Source organism: Anas acuta, chromosome 10 (genome assembly GCF_963932015.1).
Source record: "Anas acuta chromosome 10, bAnaAcu1.1, whole genome shotgun sequence".
In the NCBI taxonomy this organism is placed as follows: domain Eukaryota; kingdom Metazoa; phylum Chordata; class Aves; order Anseriformes; family Anatidae; genus Anas; species Anas acuta.
This window is the reverse complement of record NC_088988.1, coordinates 4493125-4518466: the sequence shown is the minus strand read 5'-3', so window position 1 is coordinate 4518466 and position 25342 is coordinate 4493125. Positions and strand designations below refer to the sequence as shown.

Genomic DNA, 25342 nt, shown 5'->3' with positions numbered 1-25342 from the left:
CAGATGAGCAAGTAAGGGAAAAGTGGCAGTCAACAGAGATGAGACTTGAGAGCCTGCTGAAGATGAGGAAAGGGGACTGCTAAATAACCCTGGTGACTGCAAGAAAACAAGTCAAAAAAGAATAGGATTGTTGGGGAGTGGCAGGAGAGGTGGAGCTGGAAATGCAGAGTGTGTGGGGAATTTGTTCTCAATCTTTGGTCTATCTGCCTGGTGCTACTTGCTTGGTTGCAACACAACCAATCCACAAAAAGCAGGTTCTTGAAACACCAGGTCCAGACAAGAAAAGTTTTTTGTCATTGAAGGTTATGGACCTTAGAAACTTTGTCCTAGATTCAAGTTCATTGAATCAAAAGCCAGTTCTGCAATTACCTGAGCAGTTAATAAAAATCTATTGCCTTATGATGGATTTTTTCTGCAGGCTAGAATTGATGTATTCATTGTGATTTGTGAGATTGAGGGGAAAACAGAAAATATAATCTGTATTTCTGCTGCACTGAAAAAATTCACTGTGTTCTTCTGAGGCTTGGAAGTAACTAAAACTGCAGGTTTTGTTTTTTTTTTTTTTTTTTTTGCTTGTTTGTTTTCTGTTTTTTTTTTTTTTTTTGATTTCTTGAAAATAAAATACACCTTATTAACATTTTAATAAAGAGAATGTCTTTGCAGCGGTGCTCTGAGTTGCTCTTATTTTTCTCTGTGCAATTTGATTCTCTAAAAGGGAAAATACTATTGAGATCTGTAAGGCGTGATTTGTTAGACTGAAACTAAGCACACATACACCAAAGCAAAATGCTTTCTAAAGGTGCTGTGTTTGTGAGAGGTGCTTGCCCAATATGTGTGATGCAAAATGGGGATGCTTTGTGAAGAAATCATCCTTGTAAAGCCATTGGTTCTGGTCATCAGACTCTATCCAATGCTTTAGTGATGATGCTGCTGATCTATTTGGGAAGTTGGCTGGCTCTCAAGGCAGAGTCTCTTCTCAAAGGCTGTTTCACAGTGAAAATATGCTCAGTGCAGCCGAGTGCATGAATGAAAAAGCCTCTGGTACCTTCTAGTCTGGCAAAATGCAGCACAAAACTCAACTTACTCTGTCTTTTCTGCTGTCCCAGGTAAGAAATGTGTATTTTTTTCCACTTGCTTTCTTTCATATTCCTTCTCTTGTGCATTTGGATTTGGAAGTATTTGTAATTCAGGTCTGATTTCTGAGTAATTATACATTGCTTGAATTACTGTTGAAAGATGCAAGATCTCTGCTGCAAGCCAGTTGCTAGGAATGTAGAATCTCATAGTTCCCTGATTTACAATTACAACAAATTTGCTGTCTGATATATAGCATTTTTTTGTTTCCTTTCGGGGGGGGGAGGGTGGGGAGGAATCTTTCAAGTGTCTCAGTAGCAGCTGCAGCAGCAATATTTTCTGTCATATCAAATGCTGCAACTTTGATTTGCTTTTTTCCTCTGTGGCTTTTGCCGGGTAGTAGGCATATAGGCTGTTATAGGCAGCTCACATTATTTATTGCTTTTTAAAAACGGGAGGGGGGAATGCGGAGGAAAAATAAAATCAGACCTTGCAAAAGGCTCCCTTCTCCGTACTCTCTCCTGATAGATGTGTAATTCTCGGTTAGTGACTTGCTATGTAGCCTTTCTCTTATTAAATGTAATAGATCCCCCTCTGCCAGAAAGCAGAGGAAAAAACACCCAGCCTTGAAAACACGGAGCTGCTAAAGCCCTGCTGCTGCTGTCTGTCAAAGCAAGGGGACTCGCTGGGCTTTGACTTCTCTATACCTTCTGTTTGCTCCCTTTTCCTCTTGCTGCTGTTTCAAGGTTTACTTTTTAGAAGCTCTGGGGAGGTTTGAGAATCCTTTGTTGTCCAGCACAAATGCATCTTTCTTTCTTTTGTCTTAGGAGCTTTGAAAACTCTTGCATTTAGTGGCGGTAGCACTGGCATCCTGTGCGCTGAGTAGAGATAAAAGTTAATTCCTTTTTGACTTGTGATTGAGTGGTTTTGTTAACCCTTAGGGGGTTGGTAGGTTTTAGAGCCAAACTAGTGCTTGGGACACTGAGTCTGTGCACTTGTGTTTGTGTGACTGTAATCTCTGGAAAGAATTTAGTTTCATTTTCCAAATAGGAGGGTAAGGAAAATGGTGAGGGCTGACCGTTGGGAGAGCTTTAATGCTGACAGGAGACACACCAAGAGTGTAGGCAGCAGTCATGTGAACTAACACGTACATGCTGTGGGTCAAGGCTGGGATATTCGGGTCCTGGCTGAATCTGATAAAGGGGAGAAGCCTTAATGGGGTGGCTGAAGTTGCAGGACAGGAGACTTGGTGGCTGGGGACTTGTGAGCAAGCACACAGGCATTTGGGAGGGTTCAGGACAACTTCCTCCTTTAGAGAAATACAATAAATGAAAGCTACTGATCTGGGCCATAGGCATGGTGCCTGCAAGCACTGACAAAGGGTGTGATTGAGGTGCAGGGGATGTATATGGTGTCCCTTGCAGGTGTCCCCAGCAGCTGGGGCTGTGTGGGTATGCAGGGGGCTCCCCAGCAGGCAGCTCGCCAGCCCTGCTGTCTGGATCCAGGCAGGGCAGAGTGCCTCTTGGACAGGCTGGGGTGTCCACAGGGCTTCTGCAGCAGAGAAGTTGTCAAAGTGGGCTGAGATCCAGCCTGGGCTGGCACAGCTGCCAGTGGGAGGCAATGCTCAGGGAGCTGGGGGGGGAGCGGGTAGAGGCAACAGGCGGATAGACTGAGCTGGTGCCCCTGGGCTCAAGACCTGCCATCTGATGAACTGCAGTTTGCTTGGCATTCTCTGTGACTCCAGTCCCTTTTCTTTTGCCCATTTTCTGTAGCAGACTTCTAAGGCCTGTTAAACCTCATAGCAGGATCACCCCCACCCCACCTGATTCTGGAAACAGCATAACTGCGTGCTTCATTGACAACTTTTAGCAATACTTCAGCATTTCTTCTCTTCCCAGGCTGAGGCAAGTCCGAGCACACAGCAGGGATGAGCTTGTGGTAGTTTGGCATAGCTCTGCATTTCTGTTTAAACGGCACCCCACTTCTTTACTAGCATACATAACTTTATCTAGCAACGTCTGTGTCTGGTGATTTAACATACCTCCAGGATTACTTTATGTACTGTGTCTAAGAGTAAATGAATTAGAGTTGTAATAAGCAAGCATTCATACATCCGTCTTCAGGAGTGAGGATGTTGAGTATTGACAGGTTAAAGTATGAACTGAAGTTGATGGCATTCTAGGGAATGAAAAAGGGGAATTACTGAAACGCTGCTCAGCTTTTCTCTTTGACACACCACATGCACAACTTTCATGTGACAGGAAAAGTAAACAGAAGAATGTGAGAAACAACATATTAAACAAATGTAGCCATCTGGCTGTGTAGTGGTTGTAACACATTTTGGGATTTTTCATGGGTTTTCTTTTTTTTTTTTTTTTTTTTCCTCCTCTCTCAGCAGTAGCAATAATGCCTCCTATAATACAATGCTAGTGAAACCAGCAAAGCTCAATTTTGATAAAATGATTTCTAAGCAGTAGCAATCTAGTAATGTAATACTTTCGGTGGAAGTAGAGGATAGGAAGAACTTCATTTCAAAGTAATGATAGCAAAGTTTAGAGTATAGAAAAAGTCTCAAATTGTTGAGACTGAGAAAATGAACTGAAATAAATGAAAGGTATTATAATTGAAAGATCATTTATAAAACTGGTAACTTCTAGTTTGTGCGTTCTTAGTCTACATTTAATTCAACTGAATTTATTAAAATATAGGAAAAAAACTTTCGAAGCATTAAAAGGATGAGGATATTAATGGGGAATCACTTTTTTGTTCAAACATTTAGTGGGCTGCTTTGTTGATTAAAAGTTGTACTAAACAGGTGGGCGATAAATGTTTTCTTTTTTTCCTTTTGCAAAGACCTAGTCTACACTACTACCATTTATCCTGTTCTCACCAAGAGGAAAACTGAACGTTACTTGGAATAGCTGAATAAGATATGTTTCAAGGAACCCTTTAATTCATGATCACCTTTAAAACTAGAAAGCGTATCTATAATATGCAGCTTTATTGATCTGAAGTTGACAATAAAAACTGAGTGTACTCTGGTAGCTTGTATAGTTCACTATAAAATGTACACTAAGCAGTAAATACCTACAGATTTCTAAATCTATCGAGTCAGAGGGTTTTTTGTTTTCCCCAAAGGATGGTTTTTAAGGCCCATGTACACAAATATTCTAAAACAAAAGTTGTTCACAGGTTTGCTTCTGTATGTTATGCATTGCATGCAGGCAGATGAATCAAAGATAATTTTTTTTAAAGTAAAGCACACACACAAGATGAGGAAAAAATAATTTTTCATAGCCTTAATAGTAACTGTCATGTTCTGTTGGGCTAGAACTAAGTGAATTGGGCAAAGTGTGTAAATTTTACAAGCTCATCTTTATAGCAAATAGGGACAATTAGTCCTAAAACTCTCCACAAATGCACAGACCACATTGCTGTATCCTTAAGCTTTTATTTTTTCAAATTTCTCCAGAAGAGGGCCCCATGTACAGCTTAAAAGTCAACACCAATGTGCTAAAAGCAAAAGAAATTTATCAGCTTCAGGGGGAGGAAAAAAAAAAAGAAAAATCTTGCTCACAAAGTCTGAGCATAGTAATTAATGCTGTTTAAACAAATTCTGACCAGACTTTCTCTGTTGTATCTTGTTGGTGCTTGTTTAGTTTAAATAGGATTATAATCTCAGAATTCTAGAGGGAAAGAGTCCTATATCTCTTGTGCTATACCTGAGCTTTTAAAAAGATGCTTTAAAAATGTTAGAGAAACTTCATTGCCAATTACTGTGTAGAATTATTTGTGCTGATGAGCATTTTGTGAGCAGGCTCACACTTACTCCTGACAGCATCAGGGCCTTTTTTTGGCTATGTAGTCAAACATCTTCCTCTTGCATACCTCATTCAAAAGATGGTGTCTCCCAAAACACAGAACCATTCCAGCAGTCCTGCTGTACTATTTGTCAAATATTGCCTTGAAGGGAAGCTTGGCCCCTGGTGAATTAGTCTGATGTTAGGCAACAGCTCTAACCTTTTAAAGACATTCTTACACAGGACCTGACCAGACTCTTTACTGCTAAGCAAGGGGGATTTGATGTAATAGGTGAGTGGAAACTAGTCATGAAAATGCCGTGAGTTACAGCATTGCAGTTAAACTTACTTTTTTTGTGTACTACCTGAGATACTATTTCTCTACTCCTGAGGTTGCTCGAGCAAAATGTTGGGACCTGGTTTCTCTTTCTGATAATCAAAAACTGAAAAAGGTTATTCTACTGTATATAACATACTTGTGCTATAATCCGTCGGGGCATGTTGACTTTATTCTTAGTAACTTGCCAAGTAAGAAAGGAGCATTTCTAAAAGACAGCTCAATAGACCAGAGCAACAGGAGCTTTTAGATCTATGTAGATAGTAACAGTGGCAAATATTCAAGAAGAGATGTTCTGTCTTTCATTTTCTTCCTGGTATTGGCTAGTTAAGCAGGCTCTCTCCATTCTTTTAGTATGTGAAGGCAAGCTAGATAACAGCTGTTAGTGTTAACGCTCTTCCTGCATCACTGCTTGGAGCCACATGTCTTGCCTCTAGCTGCTGGTTTGTACCCGTGTACTGGGTGTGGGTTTGGCCTTTAAGCCTTTGGGGAGGAGGGGGCTCTGTTTGGGACCTCAGGCAGAAACATGGGGCTAGTGGATGGTGCTGAGGCTTCAGTGGTTTCATGGAAATCACTTCTTCATTCTTTCTTTGACAGATGCTAACACCAAATATACTTTTTGTGTGTGTATCACTAGTAGTCTAACCAGTAGTCTTTCTTCTGTGTGGACAAAAAGACATTCTACCATGTCTGCCGGGGAGGAGAGACAGAGAAAGATAACGTCCTCAGAAGACCTAGGTGGCCAACAGATCTTCCCTGTTAGCTCTGGATGATATTTTTGGGTTCCTAATCACCATACAGATGGGACCAGCCCAGCTGGAAGACTGTGTTTTTGTGTCATTTTGTATGGCCTGCAGCTAGAACAGTGTTAGTGTATACAAATCAGTAGGATATTAAAAGCCAAAGAGGAGTGAAAAATAAGGCTTGCTTTATTAACCACTGTTTCATTATTCAAAAGTATTGGAAATTTGCCTACTGCTTGTTTTAGTGTTGACTCGTGATGTGGACTGTATTCTCTGTCAAATGGAAGAATCTGATTATTTAAAAACCTTACTGTTCTGTATGTAGGGGACTCATTCCATTGCTAACTTATTCAGTATTCAATATTCAACTATGGTTTGCACCATTAATTTGCTTGGCTAAAAAAAAAAAGGAAGAAGAAATTTAAGATTTGGTTTGATGGAGCTGGTTAAAACAGTTCTAAGAACAGGCTAAAATAAATATGAGCTATTAAAAGAGGGATGGAGTGAATCTTTTCAGCACACAGCAGTCTATCAGTATCTCTAACCACTTGGAAAAGCTGATTCAGATATTTAAATAACTTCAGATATCTATGAACATCCATGTTTGGATGTGTCTTGGTATCTTTAAGCGGCCCTGTTTCTAGGGAGTTGAACACCCACCTTCAAGCTTTTGAAGCATCTCAAAATTGGGTGTCAGTATACAGCCCTCTGGAACTCATCATTTTTTCTCAGCTAAGGTTCCTCAAATTTCTTTTGATAAAGGTTCTACTCTCAAAACTGTGACTTAAAGAAAAAGTAACAAACAAAACAAAAGAAAAACTAACAGTAGCTATCTCTTTCAGTCTAGCCTCTTTTGTTCTCTTGCTGTGAACAACTAATGTTTAATTCCTTGTTAGTAGCAGTGATAAACGTTTCCAAAAGCTAGCATTTATTTAATTCCCAAGGACTTTGCAGTCTGGTATGTCATGAAGAGTAAATAATTTGTGTGTTTGAAAATTATGTGCTAACAACAGTACAGACAGAAAGTGTTTCTAAGAGTTGGAAGAAATTTCTGGCAAATCAGTAGTCATTGCAGATGGACCTTGTGTGTAACAAGGACTTAAAATGCTGAAAAACACAGGTTCTAGGCCATTAAGCTGTCACAGCACTTTTAATGTGGCTGCATGCAAAGAAATATGCATGAAGATGGAGCAAGTTACAGGTTTACATCTTCACTTTAGTATGTGAGAGATGCCCATCAGCAAACGAATATGCCTGTAAGCTTTTTTTCATCTCTTAGTACTTCTGTCCTGAAGATTATTGTTAAAGGTTACCCATTGTTTCGCCCCCTGTCAACAAGTGTGAATGCTCCTTATCTGCTTCAGTGCAAAGTTGGCAAGGATGCACTAACATGCACTAACAATAATGCACTAACAACTACCAAATCGTTGTTAGTTCATTGAGTTTTGTTTCAATCACTGTGGAGCAAAAGGTATTTTAGAACATACTTAGCACCCTGATAATTGGCTCATCTGCTTTATAGACAATCAATTTCTTTTCATCGTCTTGGCATAACTTGGAATTGTAAGAAGGGTTTCTGTTCAAAGCATCTTAAAGGAAGAGTCTCTCTGGGTAGAGTCAAATGTGGGGGATTTTGAACCCATTTGGAGTTGAATAAATGCTGTTGGCTTTCACTGTAGTCACTGTACAAAGGCAGAAATTAGCTGCTGTTAATTCATTTGGATCCACTCAGAAACTAGCTCAGCATGCATGAGTTAGGAATATGATCAATATCTCATGCAGACAGTGTACAAGGATGGGAGAACATCATGTAGAGTGGTCCCTTCTTCAGCCTCTTACAGCTTTCTTAATTTAAGGTGGTCTTTAAAATGTAATAGATGCTTTTTGACTTTGAACCAATTTTTGTTAATTGCTTGGGTAACCGAAAATCCTAGGACCAATATTCCAAAAATCTTTCATTTTTCCCGACAAATTTGCTGGCTTTGAGTTTCTCTACTGCCAAATAAGGTACTCACACATTTCTCTAGAGACAGCCCTATGTTTCCCCTTGGGAGCCACGTTTTATCGAACAACAAACAGCTATATCAAAATGTGAGAGCTGCAGGTAACGCTGCTCTGCAGTTAACAAAGCAGGAAATCCAGAGCATCTGGTACCTTGCTCTCCTAAGTGAAAGGAAATGGAATTAGCCATTAGAATTGGATGGGCATTTCCCTCCCCATTAAACCCATTGTTTCTGAGCTCTGTCAGAGGAAGCTGAGCAACTCCAACCATGCTACGTGGCAGGAATGGGTATTTCAGCTGTGGGCCTGAGCTGTCCAGTAGTTAGATAACTGGTCAAATTAAAAGGTGTTCAGCTTGACCTTCTGCCAAGATAACTTGTGCCAGGAAGTCATGGATGTTATCTACCATTCTTATCCAGGTGAAATGCAACATGAAAAAACCGTGGGCAAAGACAAATGAGAACGAAATTAAAATATATAAAAATCAGATTCAACTTCTGGATATTTATATTACCCTGCTACCTGATGGTTGTATTCTGTGTCAGGCTAAGTGGCTTTATTCTTTTTGAAAATGTCTTGTGTTTTCATAATTCATGATCTCACTGAACTAACTGGACTATGAACTCTATAAATCCTGCCTTATGAATATCGATAACCCTGCTAAGTTACTAATATAGAACCCTGATCTGAATACCAAAGTAGTTAGACCCATGGTCAGTCACTTTTCCTTAATACATGGTAATATCACTGCAGGAGATATTATTCCATGGGACGAAGATGTAAGGATGGTCCTTAGAGCCCAGCAGTACTGGGAAGCACAGCTTTTTAAACCCATTTATGCTACTGTTCTGAAATAGATAAGGGTCTGACATTTGCTTCTATTTTTTGAATTATTTTCTTCTGATTTATTTTAATTAAAAGGTCTCATTTAGAAATGATTAAGCAGAATATGATTTCCAGCTTTAAATGTCATCAGTAGTTTTTCCTAGTTGTTGGCTCTTTGCAGTTTGGTTATCAGAGCAGAAGTGCAGCATTCTGTGCAGCGGGGAAGCTGATTATTGCAATCTGGCACACAGCATTTTAGATGATGATTTCAGATATGACATGCTACGGGGAACAGTGATAAGGTTGCTGGGAATAAAGCATGAAATGTGTCATGTGGGAATGACTCCTGGTCTTGCCCATCTCTTGACTTTTCTGAGTTTGCCATAACAAAACACTGTTGTGCACGCTAGCACAGGAGCAGGTCTTCTGCAGACGTGGATTGATTGCATCGCCCTGCTTTGTGTCATCGAGGTGAGGGATGGTTAGTATTGATGCCACGTGCATTTCTACCGTGTTCATATTGGGAAGCTTACATGGCTTCTATTACTGTTATATCTGTACACCCTGCAAATAATAATGAATTTATCCTTGCTTCCCTAAAATAAATGCTGAGTTACAACAGGAACATTATTCTGAAATGGGAGACAGCCTCCAACATCTGCCTGTTCCAATGACTTTAGTTCTATTATCTTAGTTGAGTAATGATGTAGGCTGCTGTCATTTTTGCTGCTGGTGTTGATTCAGTAGTGACAGCTCATTGTACTATTGAAAGATTAATTCTGATTGGAGGGAGCCCAGAATAAATTCAGTCTTTAGGCCAATCAGAAGCTGGTGCACATGATATTATTTTAATAATTCTGCTTAACTCTCAAGAATATAATTAGTTATGATTTGCCAAAAACCCGTCTATCTCAATACAGCTAATATTTTTACATGTAGAAGGACTATAAAAAGGAAGTGTTTAGCTGACTGCACAGAGGCATAAGGAAAAAGTGTATTTGCTTATTACTGGGTTTTACATGATGGCTGCTGGCAAAATTCTGTTGGATATTTCCACCCCAATGTGAGAGGTGGTCTCAGTGGCAGAGTATTCCTGAGCCCCTGCCTGTGTGTGTTCCTGTCTGATGTAAGGTGATGGTACAATGATATCAATGGGATGATGTTCCCATCTTCCCTCCTTTCCACAGACTGAAGGAGGCAGAGCAACCAGAAGCCTAGGCTGTGCTGGTAGGAGGTGAGCTGCCTGGTTGTGGCTGTTCCACTTTGGTGTCTACCTCCGGGAAGTGTGGTGTTGCTGTCCTAAAGGCTCATTGTGTCCCTTGGACTAGGGGAGATGCCATTTCCTGCAAGCCCAAAGCAAGAGAAACTGTAGACTTGCATGGACTAATCTCCGACTTTGTGAAACAGATGCCTCCTCCTGTTTGATAGTGTCCCTCTGAAATAAGGATTCAATCTTTTCACACTTTTCTTCTGAAGAATGTAACTTTCAAAGCATTTGTTCTTTATGAGCCAAAGGCATACAAGCAGAGAACTTGTTTCTTACTTACTCTGTGTGGGAACTAAACAGTGATAACACACCCGTACGGGTTGCTGAAGGAGTTTGGCTAAAATAGAAATCAACTTGGTTGTCTGCCAGAACTCACGTTGAACCTGAACAACGCTGTTTTTCCAACTTGTTCTTGACTTTGATTTTTTTTTTTTTTTTTTTGTATGAAAAGGAAAAAGTGAATGTGAATAGCATGAGCAGCTCTCCCTCCCTTACCTCTGGGCTGGCTGCAAGCATCAGCCTACCTGTGATATCCTTGTTCAAATTACACTTCATCTGCTCTAAAAAAAAATTCAGATGGTCCGAGTGCTTTTAGTTTTTCTTCCAGAAGTTCCGGTGATGGGAGAAAGTGACCATTTAAAGGATTAATAATTTTTACTGCCATGTTTGAACTTGTCCTTTAGATAAGCCTCAGTGGGCCCTTTTGGAAAGTCCATCCTTGTTCTTTTTGGTGCTTGTAGAACATCCTTAGAGATGTTTCTCTTTTGGTGATAGATGAGAAGATGATAGGGGTTTTCCTGCAGCATGAGGAAAAACAGATGTACCTAAGGAGAGTCGCATTCCTTTGTCATCCTACATAGGCCCTGCGTATTTTCACTGAGTAATCTGCAGATTGCCTAGAGGTGGTACAGCATTAAATTGTAACCTGGTAAGTAACTAAGCGTTGTGCTGTCTGTACTTGTGTACTAAGCCCATGCATTCCTTGGTAAATTCAGATTAACCAAAATGAAATGGAAACTACTATTGCCACTGGAGACTGCCAGTTACGCAAACGTACTCTGGGACTTTGACCTCTTAAGACTCTTCTCCTTTCTTGAAGGTAGTCTAGTTCTAGTTGCACTTCTGTTGGTGGATTTAATTTCTCTCTTCCATTAATGGTATGAAGCTGGTGATCTCTTAGAGAGCCAGAAGTGCTGGGATAGTTATTACTAATAAACTTCCTGATGTAGCTGCTCCATTTCTTGTCCTGTTCCTTGGCTAACAGAAGAACAAACCTTAACATAACAACTGGAAGGGAAGAGGAAGGCAGAAAGGAGGAGAAAAAAGAATTCCATGTCTTGTAACTTTTTGCAGCTGCTTTGATTTTGAAAATAACCTTTTATGCTTATTATGTAGCTAAAAGGTATATAATAGAATAGGATGCAGCATTCAGTGTGACTGTTTAAATGAAGACATGGAAATCCAGCAGTCTTACCTGACACTCTTTCGTTTAGGCTGACACTTGTATCTGGATCTGAAGCTGTTGACATCAAGAAACAGCAGTACTTCTACTCCATTTTATGTGTCTTTGTGTATGTATCAGCATGCTGATTTATGAGAGGCAGGAAATTTAATCCTTTTTCACTCTGCATCTGCTCCCCAGCTCTGAGCATTCATTAGCCGCCCAGCCACAGAACTCACCTCCTCTACATTTTATGTTTTGGTGTTTTTTTGTTTTGTTTTGTTTTCATTTGCTATATGCTCTGTCTTAACAGATGATATTTTTCAGTCTGCGATGTTCACACTGTTGTGTCCATAATCATTAAATCCATTCTACTGATGCTTCAGGAAACTTGTTACAGGTACAGATGAAATAAAACTTAGGCATTGTCTTTCTGCTAATTGACTAGTTGAATGGGGATGGAATGGGAAGAGAACAGCAGACAAAAGGGGATAAGGTCTGAGGCTAAAGCAACCTTTATTGCTGGACAGCACCTTGCAGTTTCTTCTTAAACTATTTGTATGTCAATTCTCCTTTAGCTGTCTGAAAAGTTTGTGTAGCAAGTCATTTCCCACATGTCCTGTCTAACACAAGCATACTTTTTAACTGCACAACAAAAAATGAGCACATCCCAGAGATAAGGGAGAAGAAAGAAAGGTTGGAGGACCTGGAAGGGTTTAGCTCTGCTATGGCTTTCTGGCAATAAATACAAAGAGAGCCAGATCCCAGGAAAAGCTCAGAGTAGGCAATGTCTGTTGCTGAAACAAGTATTATGGGCCAGCTGTTATGTATGATCCTGTTTTACTTATTTTCTGACATCTCTTGGAGGCCAGCTGAAGAGCAAAGATTAAAGAGAAGAGAACATGACTTTAGGCATATCTGCAAACTAGCCATTAGTTTCCTACAGGTTCTTCCATGCTTAAAACGGGGAAAAAAACTCTCCTGACAACTGAGCATACAATTCATGTACAATGGCTCTGCTTCTGACACTGTATTCCTGCGGTGTTTGCATGACTCACGATTCATCTGGCAGTGCTTCAGTTTAAGCCTTGATAAAGAAGAGAGAACACAGGAGAGTGTAAATACATTTGACCTTTTTAAAATATTGAAAATAAAACAAAGATAGAAAAATAGTTACTTGGCATATGTAGGAGAAAAAATGCGATGATTGTGAGCAAGCTAGTGTTATTTCTGCTTTGGCAGCCTTGGTAGCACAGGGGTTTCTGGAGCTGAGAACTGTTGTTGTATGCCTGCTGTTCCCAGGATGATGAGTGCAAGCTCCAGTGGAGCTGGGGTTGAAGTCAACTTTGATTTTCTCCAGTTCAGGGACTGGCCTGCAGTTCAGGTCTGCTACATCCCCCAAAAAAGACGTGGTGCCCCTAGCTGGCACCTTTCGTAGTTTGGGTGCAGCCTACTCTTAGTACTGCTCTGAGCAGCTTTAAAAAGTGAGTAATTCTGTGAGTGCTCTCTGGTGTGCCTATGCCCGTTCAGTTAGCGCTGCCGGCAGGGTTTGGCTGTGCCCTGAACTCACCCTTCCTGGAAGGGCTGGGTTCGTTAAAATAGCATTGTGGCTGAGTCAGGGGCATGCCAGGCCTCTTACACTGCTGCTCCCCATTCCGGGACTGCTCTGGGAAATGTGCGCAGCTCTCAATATGGCTCAAAATATGATGGGAACTAAAAATCCCCCCCTCTTCTTCCTCTTAAAACTGTTGCTGACTTCTGAGCACATTCCTTTGTTTTAAAAGCAGAAGAAGTACATACAGTACCTCTTTCCCAGCCTGCAAGCAAGAGATGTGGTGTTTTTTGTGCCAGGCTCTTGGGGTGGGGGTGGATTTTGAACTAAGAGATCAGGGTTAGCCTTTCTCTTAGGCCTCTTTGGGAGACAGGGAAGGCCATGCAGCAGCTGGGGTAGGGGATGCATCTCCAGCATGGTATTTCTACGTCTACCTTGTGTCTGGGGCACTGGAATTAGGATTTATTTCTGGGGTCAGAAGCTTAAGTAAATGATAACAGTAGCTCCTCCTTTATTTATTGGTAATAAGCTTCTGTCTGACATATGCTGGTCAAGTCCAGTACAGAAGGGAGAAACACTCTTCCATTCTCATCCCACTTTCTTATTTCCTGGTTCGTGGTGCAGTCACTTTCTGTGGCTGTGGTTACGTGAATTTCCTTAATAGCAAATCTTGAGCAATCTGCTTAAATAATAATCAGCATGTCTTTTAATTCGCCCTTCTTCCATAGGTTCTGTTGTGAATGCTGAATTATCTGATCAGCTAGCTGTGTTAGCACCTGTAAACAAATCTCTGTGGTTTTGTTCAGTGCTATTGGCAAAGCTTCTTGCTAAAAGGGAGGGAGGCAAGAGAGTGTGATTGCAGCTTAATGGGTGGAGAGCATCCTTCAAGCAAGGAGTCCCTTGGTATTTGCAGTAACTCTTTGTTGTAAATATGTAATTAGACCCTGGATAACCACTTGAACATCAAACTTGACGTCTTTTCCAGACAAGGGTTTTTACTGTTCCATTCAAAGTTATGTTCCCTTCAAAGTTTGTCTCTTCCTGGCTGAAGACATCTTATTTGTCTAACAGCCCCATTTCAGCTTATAAAAGTAGGGCAGGGAACTTTCTTAAGCAAAAGCTGTGGCACGTCCTTAGGTTGAGAATCTCAAGCTTTGCCCTTCCCCACCCAGCAACGTCTCCATGGACTTTTTTTTTTGGAGCCTCTCCCTGCAGACTGTGCTGCTTTACTAGGAATTTAAACTGTATAACAGTGCCTTTTCCCACCAGCCACATGTGTGAGGCTGTCCCTTGGCTTGAATATGGAGTTTGGGGTCAGACTTGTCCTGTTACCAAATATAGCATAAATCTTGCTGATGAGGTTTCCAGGCAGCTCTGGCTGGGCTTATCTAGGCAGTGAGTGTGTCTGAATGATAGAAGGAATTTCTGATCTTTGTGCTTATCACTGAAGCACATGCCCAACAGACCCAGAAGAGGGCTCTTCCTTGAGTTTCCACGTGGACCCTCTCATTTGAGCTGCTGCTTGCTGTGCCGTGCTGGCTGGTACCCCTGGTGGCTGCTGGCCCTGGTAGGGATAACTGTGCTCACAGCACTTGGAGCTTTGTTTTTCTCTTAACAGCCTCATCCTTCTTGAGCATCTTGATTTCAAGTGTCTGTTGAAGCACTGTAAACAGATTTCCTTCAGTTCTGCGGCACTACATGCTGTGTTGCAATACATTTTGTCTACTTTAAAGCTGTTAGTGATTCATTAGTTTACAGTTCCAAAAACCAATTCCAAAGGGATCACTCATCTCCCTAGAGCGTTGAAGATATTTTCAGGCTGGCTACACAGTGCTATGGCAATGTTTTTGAGACTTGCCTGGTTCAAATCCTGTGGCAGTGATACTACCAAAGGCTGCCAATTCAATGGAGGATTGCACACAGATTCCATGGGTGGGAAATTGCAATATTATTAGACACAGCTAATAATAGTTCCTCTTGACTTCTGAAATGTCAGAATAGTCTTGTAAGTGCACTTTGGAAAACGTTAACCTTTTGTTTGCTGCCAATAGCAGTCCCTAATGTGTTCAACGTTGAATTGTGTCTATAATACTAAAAGGAAACATAGTGGAAATAGTCTCCATATATATATATAATATATCCACACACACATATATATGGGATGATTATCAAGGTTGTGACATGTGGAAAGCAAACTCCACAATCAGCAAAATTGTAAAATAGGCATGTTTATTAAGTGCTGGGTGACACAGGAGGTAGTCCCACCAAAGTTGTGTGTACCCCAATGTAGTATTTGCCTTGGTTATGTGCGCTGAAGAGTTAAATATGCATGAAGTTTCTCAATACACCTCTACATCTGCATGACCTATCCCCTCTTTGTATTAAAATTAATTCCAGGGAGTCATTTTCATAGATTCCTCCTATCCACACTTGTGCAGTGTTTTCTGGTAGTGGTTGCTGGGGGTCATGGGGATGAAGAGTCTTCCTCATCACTGCTGGCTCACCTCTTGTCTCAGCGCAGACTCAAGCTTCTGCTTAAACTGCAGATTCACATTCAGTTGGTTCTTGAAATGTGTTTCCTGTTTCTATCAGGAACTGTTTTTGTTTTTCTTTGTGCACAATATGTAGCGGAAGATATAGTACATATCCCTTAGCCTGTCTTATCTACTGAAATCCTTTTGGCTTCCTTTCACATGCTTGTTAGCCTATTTTTTTCTGTTAAAATTCTTTCAGCCTCCTCTCAGTTTGCAGCATCAGTCTGGGGACCTGTGTTTGAATAATGACTAGAAAGATGAGGTTCTGCTACCCAAGATTTTGTAAGATCTAGTGAGCATGCCTCTGCCTCATTTTCCACATTTGCAAAGGGCTTTGAATCCTAGTAGTAAGGAATCTCTCTAGAATACTGTTTAAACTAAAGTGTGTGCTAACATGAAGAAGCAACTCTGTTTTCTTGGTCAGTTATTGGCTGTCAGGCTGTCCTGGAGGGACAGGCTTTCCAGAGTTTCTGAGTACATCTGCCAGGCCAGTTGCTCTAGAGCTGGGGATGATGGCAGGGAGCAATAACTCTGCTTGGCAGGGAACTTCAGAAGTTTTCAACTGCTTCATAAATCAAGGGAAACTAAAAGTAACAGAAATCTTTAAATGCTCTGTGAAGCTAAGTTAATACAGTTTCTTATGATAGATGTTTATTTCATTTTGCTGTCTAGCACATCCAGCAAGGTACCAGTAGCATGTCTCCAGCTACAGGATTTACTGTAAGATGTTTATGGACTGCTGGAGGCCAATCAGGAAGGGATTTTGATATGTTGGCTCCAGAGTGGCAGAAACTGATAAAAGAAAAACTGCAAAAACAAGTTCTTAGTCAAAAGGTGCTAGCATTCAGAAAAGTTAGAAATTAAGCCATGAGCTCGTGTGTCATTTTAAGGATATAATAAGAGCATGGCTCCGAGGTGGATGAGCTGAGAATCAAGAGATGCTGGACACTCCTCTCGTGAGATGACTGGGCTGAGGTTGGGGTGCTCACCTCTTCCAAAAAACAGAGCTACAGGAGGCTTGCATGAAACCGGGCCCTGAACTGGGTAGCATAACAAAGGGGGAAGACAAGTGATCTATATTCCTCCCAAATATGTTTTACAGCTATTTATTATCATTAAGAATACCTAGTGGATGCATTTTTCAGGCAGAATTACATTACTGCGTGCTATGAATAACCTTACATAATGAAGCGACCCCTTTTCCTGTATGCCACTATCTCTCACAGAAGTTGGGAAATTAAGTAAGATAATCATTTTCTTGAGGGAGGGGAAAACTTAAAATGCAATGCAAGAGAAGTAGCTCGTGCAGTCCGATAGGAAGCCTTTAACAAAGAGGAGGCAATTACAGCTCAAGAGCCCCAGATCACCCATCAGTACTTATATCAGTACTTATTGCCCCTGGTACAGAGAGCCCAGAGCAGCATACCTTTTTTGGGGGGAGGGACCTTGGGAAGAGTCTTGCATTCTTTCAGTTTATTAGGACTGACTACAACTTGAATTACAGTAAACAGATTAATTTTTATTTTTTAATTAGGATATAAACTACCTACTTTATTTCTGCAGTATATCCAATTGCCAGCATTTAATGCCTGTCTTAAAGATAGGTTGCAGTCATCTTGTGACAATGAAGATGTATTTTTAGTGCGCTTGGGGAATTATGGTTAACAGAATGACTTCACCCGAAGGGGAAGCTTTGCTGTTATCATTTTGTTCTTGTTCAGTAATCTGAAATACATTCAGTACAGCATTGATGTCAACAAAGTAAAATAACACAGGGATCAATGGGTTTTGAAGAATATTTTACTTTTCCGTCTGATTTGTTGGGTTTTTGTTGTTTGTTCTTTTTTTTTATTTCTTCAGGAGTGCTCCATCATTTTCTTTGCTTGACAACTTACATTAAATGCTCACAAGTAAGATTTAATTTGAGTTGCATGCTTACAAATCTGAGGATAAAAGCAGAGAAGAGTTCTATTGGAACATGTTCTTATTTCTCCTGCACTTAATATACCCCACCCTCCAAATCATGTTCATCAGGCACAAAAGTATTTTATGGTGGTCAACGTGAGTCCTGGCAGAAGGACAGCCCATCTCACCCAGACTCACAGAAGTTGTCAGGCTGTACTCTTTTCAGTTTGTCCTCCTTTGTCACCTTGATAGGTGTTAATGTGCAAAGTCATTCAGGAATTATGGAATGAAAACATAGGTACTTGTAGCAATACAATGTCGAACAACTCAGTAGCATGTGTGACAATTGCTGGATCCATGTTTCTGTCATGCTGTAAACTTGCTGAAAGAAGTAGGTTCCTGTTGTCGCCGCATGCTGTCTGCAGTTAGCTGTGATCAAAGAAGAGTGGAGGTGGTCTTCTAGGAATGCTTCTCTTTCTGCATGAGAGAACAAATTACTACAGCTTTCTCCTTCACTGGAATGTGCTCACCTACCTACTTCTGAGTTTGGGCAACAACTGTTTTAGTGCAATAGTAGGGCAGAGACTGAATTTTTCTCATACAGCTTGACACTGCGCAAGCCACTCCTGGTCCTGTTTGCAATCTTCCCTCTGAGATGGTCTGAGGGAGGAGCAGGAGAGAAATATGGTCTGCCCAAACTTCCCCGCATGACCACATTGGTGGTCTCTTTTCTATGTGTAGTGTCCTGTGCAGCTTTGAAATATATAACAGTCCTATAGTGTCTACTGTCACATATTAACTAGGAATATATAATATTGTTTTAGCGGCCATGGTGACATATTGACTGAAAGTCTTGCACCAAATGCTTCACAGCTGACTGCTGCAAATGGGTTTGTTTGTTTATAGCAAGTTTCAAAGTAGAGGTTAGAGCTAACAGCTGAGAATTAATTATTAAAATAAATATCCCATCAGACTCCTGTATGTGAAACAGCAGGCAAGAAATAAAGTAATTCTGGCCTATATGAGTGGTAAAACTTAAATATAAATTTGTATTTATGGCAGCCTGAAGTGTATATTAGCTCAATACTAGATTTTTTTTCTTTTTCTCAGACATCTCAGTATTTGCTGGAATGCAGCATTTAAATTGCAAGACCTTAAAAAGCAGTGCTTACTTTTAAATATTGTCATCATTTTGGCATTGTTCTTGAGAGCAATGTTTGTGATTTCCTAAAAATTTAAGGTATGTATCTGTCAAATATCAGTAACAGTTAAACATCTTGTTTCTTCCCTGCTTTTAATATCTATGGTGTTAACAAAAGATAAAAATCAGATCTTTCTCTGAGGAGTCCTTACAACTCAATTAAGCCAGTGTTTTATAAACAAAACTGGCTTGAAAGAGGGTAACCCTCCCCAAGCTTTTAGGGAATATACATGTGTCTAAACATCCTTGCTATTCTTATAACTCTACTTGTTGTGAGCTATAAGTCCATTCAGAATATTACCTGAGCAATGACATCTTCAGCATCAGCACTATGCACTCAAAGCTAAGTATTTGTGCAATCTCTGCTTTCAAGGACAAACAACCTAATTAGCTGACCTGCCTGAAATGTACACTAGTGTATTTCTGTTTACTAAGGCACAGCCAATTGCAGAACTTAGGTTTTGAAATCCGAAAGATCTGGAAGGAAAAGCATTTCACGATAGAGAGGTGAAATGAAATGGGAAGGCATTACTTACCCCAATAACGTGAATGCTACGTTGTATGTTTGTGTATATGAGGGTATATCTGAATTTTATATGCAGGATTATACACATCATGTAGCTCAGGCAAAATCAAAGGTAAACTTTGTGGCTTTTGTCATACTACAGTGGCCTCTCTTAGCCACAAAAGTAATGCTTGTTTTGTAACTCATTAATCTCTTAGTGTGTGCCTTAAGATTGGAGCTTTGCTTCAAGTTCCTTTAAATGAAGTCTGAGATCTCCATATAAAATCCAGTCAGAGCATGGTACAAATTTGCTCTATATTTTGAATTCGTCTGTTTTTGAACACACACTCGCATGCCTGAAATGAAAGCAAATGCTCAAATGAGCTGTTTTGAAGAGCAAGGACAGTGTCTTTCTGAGTCTTCAAAGTGACACGTAGCAGGCTTGTAAGAAAGTAGCAAGCATAAACCCCTGATGAAAGCAGTCATAAGGAAAAGGCGATGGCAAAGCAGGTATGTGCATGTAGGAGTTTGAAGGACTGACTGATCAGAGGTACAAATAAAGACTCACTGGGTTTGATAGCCTTTAAAGGCTGGTAGTTACCTTAAAGAGCATCATTCTGGACCATGGGGGTTTGCTCCTTCCTGTACAACGGGCTGGATCTGATCATTCATAACCACAAGTGTTCCCTGCTTAAGCATGCAGAGTTACAGAGGGAGTTCTTATTTGAACAAGCATCAGTTGTGAAAATGATAGGCAAAAGTGTTTGGCTCTGCATAACTAAGACAATTGTCCTTTTAAGGTTTTTGGAAATCTTTGTTCCCAAGGGAGTACTGATCAGATATTTGGAAGGAGGCCGAAAGCAAAGTGTTAAAATATCTGCAGACCTTGGAGATGCATCAGATGTAACAATATGCAGAACAACTTAGAGCAGACTACAAAGTAGTATTTTTCTTTTCCCCTGTGGTGCGATGTTATAACAGAGAATTGCATACAGAGAAGGGAATGGAATGTTTCCTTTTTTCCCCCTTCTTTTAAATACAGTGACATGTCCTAATTTAGACCTAATTTTCATTCCTGTAACATTACTTGTAATAACGTCTAAAGTCCTCAGAATTAATTTGACTGGAAAAATTCCAGAAGGACTTTCAATTTTTCTCATTAAAAACATTATAGATGTCTTAATTAGGCACTGTTATTAATGGTAATATTACTCAATTTAGAACTACACACTTAAGATGTGGTTACCTCTAGCGTGATTAGTCAGAGAAGCTCTGCTACGCAAGGATGCACACTGAAATTTGGAACAGTTAAATATTTAGAGCCAGATGCTCAGCTGTGTAAACTGTGTGGCTACTGCCACCTCAGAGTTTGATATCTGAAGTTATAAATAATGGTTTCTATCTCTTCTCCCTCATTCTTTCTCTTTTTTATTTCTGGTGTTTGGTCTCTTTTTTCCCCCTCCAGATGACATACTTAGAGTAGAAAGAATTTATGGAGTAATGCACGCACACTCTTAAGTATAAGATATTTAACTGCTGGAGTTAAGCTGGAACCACTCTGCACTTGTATTTCTCTTCCCCATGTCATCCCAGGAGAATTGCTCTGACTTAAATAAACTCACCCCTGGTTTAGATCACAGTCCAAAGACTTTTTCACTGTGCCTTTGACTCTACTGGGGTGCTCTCCCAAGCATCAGGTTGAGTTTTTTGTTTGACTTGGTGAGGGCCTTCTGCTGCTCTGTGTGAGGGCAGCGTTAGGTGGAATGTTTCATTTGCAGATTTATACAAACTTTTAAAGTATTCTGTGGATCAGCTAATGTGTGTATTTTCCTGTTAGAAGATTGAAAGGAGCTATTTAGTTTTACTCTTTTTGTGCCTGGCTTCATTAGTATAGAAGAATCCATGGCAGTTTTCAGTTCTCTAATTACTGGCTGTCACTCCCCTTTGATGTTGCTTCTGTTTATTGTGGTGGTGGATGGGAAAAGATGTTTGCTGCACTGCCTATTGTGTGCTGCTCTGTGACTGTAATCTGGGGAGCCTGCACAAAATAAAGCATGTGCTTTATGATTATCATCAGGGTATAGGACTTCATGTATTTAAAACAAACAGTCTTCCCCCCCCCCCCCCCCAAAAAAAAAAAAAACAAAACAGCACACATAACAGCAAACCACCCTAAAACTCCATCCCACAACAATAAAAGCTCCAGCCCTTTAAATTATTTGGGAAGTGAGGTGTCTAAATGGAATTGAATGTCACATTGCAATTTTTTTGTATGTTTTTGTTCATTCCGTCATTTAGATTCAGGGTGCTTTCGATTCATAAGATGGTGCCTTAGCTTGTGCACAAGCTCATTTGTGTGGCAGAAAAAAGATGATCCTTAGATGAACTGTCTGAATCCCAGGCTTGTGTCATCTTGCAGGTAGTTTAACCATGAAATGAACAGTCGCCATGCATTCAGGTTAAGATGGACAGATGTGCATGAAGCTGTTAGAGCAAAAGGCATCTGGATATATAATTACTGTATGGGATAGTACTGAAATCTCAAAATGGTACAGACATTTGCATCTGTTCACTGATGTATATAATGACGAGTTATTTGGGGTAGTAGGGTGTGAAGCTTAAAAGGAACTTAATGGATTTTCCTTTAATAAATCATTTGACTACAGCAGTGTCATTTTTTATTAGCTTGTAATTTTGTAAAAGTTAAAATTGAGCATAATGTTGCATATAATTCTAGAACATCTGGTAGCAATATCTAGTAGCAGCTGTTTAGTACCTGAAATATAAACAAAACATGATTTTACCCATAGTTGTCATAGTTAATTTTCCTGGAAGTACTGGTTTTGGAGTAGGTGCAGTAGGAAACATGGCTGGTCAGAAGAAAGGATGGGTAGGAAACAAGATATTATTCAAAACTTGAGCAAATAGACCAGGGGAGTGTGTAAAATCTGCTTAACTAAGAATAGTGGCATATGTATTAAAAGAACAACAACAAAAACTTTACTGAAATAAAACCAAGGGTTTAGAAGAAATCCTAAACCAAATCATAGTTCTTAAATACACTGGCCGTTTGGTACTGAAGTGCATCTTGTTAACACAATCTTAACAGATCACAGAACTTCTAATTTATTTGTTTATTTATTCCCCACTCCTGTATGGAAATTTTGCAGTGCTTTGAGTGTGTTTGTACATAGGATCGCATTTCTGTCCTTTGAGTACCAGAAGAAAAACAACAACAGACAAAAACTTGAAAACAAAGTAAAAATCAGGTGACAAGTGTTTCTTTTTTTCCCCTCCTCTGCAGTTCACTTCTTTTACTATCCTATTCTAATTTGAGATTCAAAAGAAATGTGTAGGCTGTGTAGTCATGTGGGTTGAGGAGCAGACAGAACTGTGCCTTTGGGCTGCAGAGGTTTTTTACTGCAACCTGTAATACCACCCAGACACCCATTCTCAACTTTCATGTCTCAGACTTCCTCTTTCTGTCCCAGGGCACCAGATATATTTCATGAGTGAGGATAAGAATATGATGTAGCATCAGTTGCACCTGCTCAGGGTCCCTTTGACGTGAGGAATTTCACTGTTTTTGACATGGGTATTACTCATCCAAGAGTATTGCAGACATCCCAACAATTGTAGGTGGTAGAGCTGGATGCACACAATCAAGTAGCTGTCTATCTGATATGTCTTTATAAACAATTCCTTTTAAAATTTGCAATGTAAGGAGCAGAGATGTTAGCAAAATAAATAAATAAATAAATAAATCTGACTTTTGTGTTACTTGTAGCAGATTGTGGTAATTCTGAAGTCAGTGGAATTCACACAGCTGCAGATTCAGATCTCAGAGGTATCGCAGAGCCCTGGAAGAAGCATGCGTGGCATTAGCATCTTTTCCTTCTCTTCTGCGCCTCTTTCCCCAGTTCCTCTGGGTTGTGAATTCCATTTAGGGCACCAATATTCTAGCAATCCATTTATCTACTCATGTTTAAGCTGTGCCTGTACTGAATAATATCATTTCAAGGATAGAATAATGTTGATGATATTTGACACGTGAATAGATTTTTCTCCCTCTGTGTTTGCGATAAGGATCCCTGATGAGGGCAACCCGTTAACCGTGGTGCTGGCTGGCTGTTTTTCCTTTTCACTTCCTAGTAAGGACACAAGAGGACTCTTTAAGAACATGAGCACAATGAAGTTTATTTCTGTCTGGGGCATTGGTTTTCTTTTGATGTTTGTTTATTTCCAGCAGTGATTAAAAGTCACCCTTCCGGCATCTTCATCTGTGCCTACCATGAATCTGAATATATTTGTTGCAGAATAACTAGATCTGTGACTGTATAGGCACACTTTTTATTAATTCTAGGCACATTTAACCAGAAAAATTCCTTCATATTTTTTTTTTTCTGTTACGGTAAAGTGACACTTTTAATCAATGATTCAGTTGTTTTACCTATAAGTTGATTTAAAAACATTATTCAGTATGGATGTTCAAGTGCAAATAACTTATGGCCCCATGCTGAACGATGCTAAATATCAGTAATCTTGTATTATTACTCACTGTGGATGACATTCTGGCTCCCAGTGGGCTGACTGTAAAACTCCCTTGGCCTTAGCATGCTTGGATTTCAGCACGTTACCTAAGTATTTCAGTATGTTACCTAAAAAATGAAATGACAAAATTTTAATTCTTACTTAATCTAATTCATCTTAATCAATTGCATAGTTTTGTATGCCATTTTATTCTAAAAACTGGGAAGCGTACCATAAACTGTGACTTAAGTCCTTCAGTTTTTAATGTATCTATGAAATGTAGAGGTTCCTGTATGTGCGTATGCAGGGCACTTGTGTTCATTTCTAAGTGTTTACAGGATCTCTGCTGGATTGTGTGCAGTGGATTCTCTTGCTACTGAATCTTAGCTGTGTGGAATCTGATGTTCTTTCAAACAGCAAATCCAACCAAATCATCACCAGGCTACAGCTGCTGCATCTTGAAGAGTTTTTTCCATCCACATTGACAAATTAGGGTCCTCTCCTGGGAAAGAGGAAAGTATGGATTTGAGTCTCCTTTGGATGGAAGATGAAACAGAATGTGAATAAATGTTCTTGGCTTTAGAGAAGAAAAAGAGGATGCTAAACCATTAACTTGTCATCTTTCAGTGTCACTTGAAAAGGCTGATCCTCTGAATGAGAAGGGCTAGGATACAATAAAAGGAGAAATGAATTCTTTGGTATTAAATCTCCCCAGATAGAAGGAGCTTCTTCCAGCAGCTCTTGAGCTACCATTAGCTATTCACACACATGCTTAGGAGCGTGATCTAGCACTAGTCAACTATCTTGCTGCTGTATGTGTCTATACTATAAAATCCTCTCTCTCTGCATGAGAAAGGCCTATCGGAAATGGTTCCTGCCCTGTGTAAATTCCTAAATGTCCCAAGGGACTGTTTGGGGTACTGGCTGAGATAGTTGATGCTATGAAAAGCATTTACACACTGTGTGTATGTTTGGTTTAATTCCCCTTTTCTATGTGCTGGGTCTTCTGGGCTGCAGTTGTGCCTGACATTTCCTGTGTAGGGAACAGCAGAGACACCTCTGGGGTTGGCAGGTTCTGGGGTGCGAATCCAAAAGTTGTGGGACTCCGGCCTTTCCAGGGCCTTGTAGCCAATAAGACTGGAAAAGACCAACAGTTGTTTCTCTGTAAATTGCTTAATTTCAAGCCTGCAAGAGAAGCAGGTTAAGGTGGCAAACATCTATTTTGTCTATGGCGTGCGTGCCAAGTATTGTCATGTCAAGAACTTTGTTATGGCTGCTTTCCTAATCCCTTTTAGCTAAAGACAGCCAAGCTCTTCTTGTAGGATTTTTAATTCACTTCAGCTGGGAGAGCTTTGCTGAAGCAATTACAGCAGTCCTGTGCTGGGAAGGCGGAGGAGATTTTTGGAGACTTTTTAAAACTCAACTGAATGAAGCCCTGAGCAATGTGGTCTGACTTTGAAGCTATCCCTGCTTTTTGAGCAGGAGGTTGGACCAGCTGACCTCCAGTGGCCTCTTCCAGCCCCAAGTAGTCAGTGACTGCAGTAATCTCACTATTTTTAGAGCTCTTCTTGCAAAATGCTCCTTTCTCCTTATGGACATATTTATCTTACAAACTGAAATTGGCTTT

At 40.2% G+C, this 25342-nt stretch overlaps 1 protein-coding gene across 4 annotated transcripts in view; it reads left to right on the top strand.

Moving 5' to 3' along the window:
• The first annotated feature begins 936 nt into the window (after positions 1-936).
• The window catches only part of CDH13 (cadherin 13), a 479864-nt gene continuing 455458 nt past the window's right edge, over positions 937-25342 (top strand). The window contains exon 1 of one of the 4 annotated variants that reach the window (XM_068693028.1): positions 937-1106. In XM_068693028.1, coding sequence (XP_068549129.1) covers positions 1062-1106 — 45 coding nt within the window. In that variant the 5' untranslated portion in view covers positions 937-1061. The remainder of the gene's footprint in view (positions 1107-25342) is intronic. The other 3 variants (XM_068693029.1, XM_068693025.1, XM_068693026.1) reach the window with 3 other exon arrangements.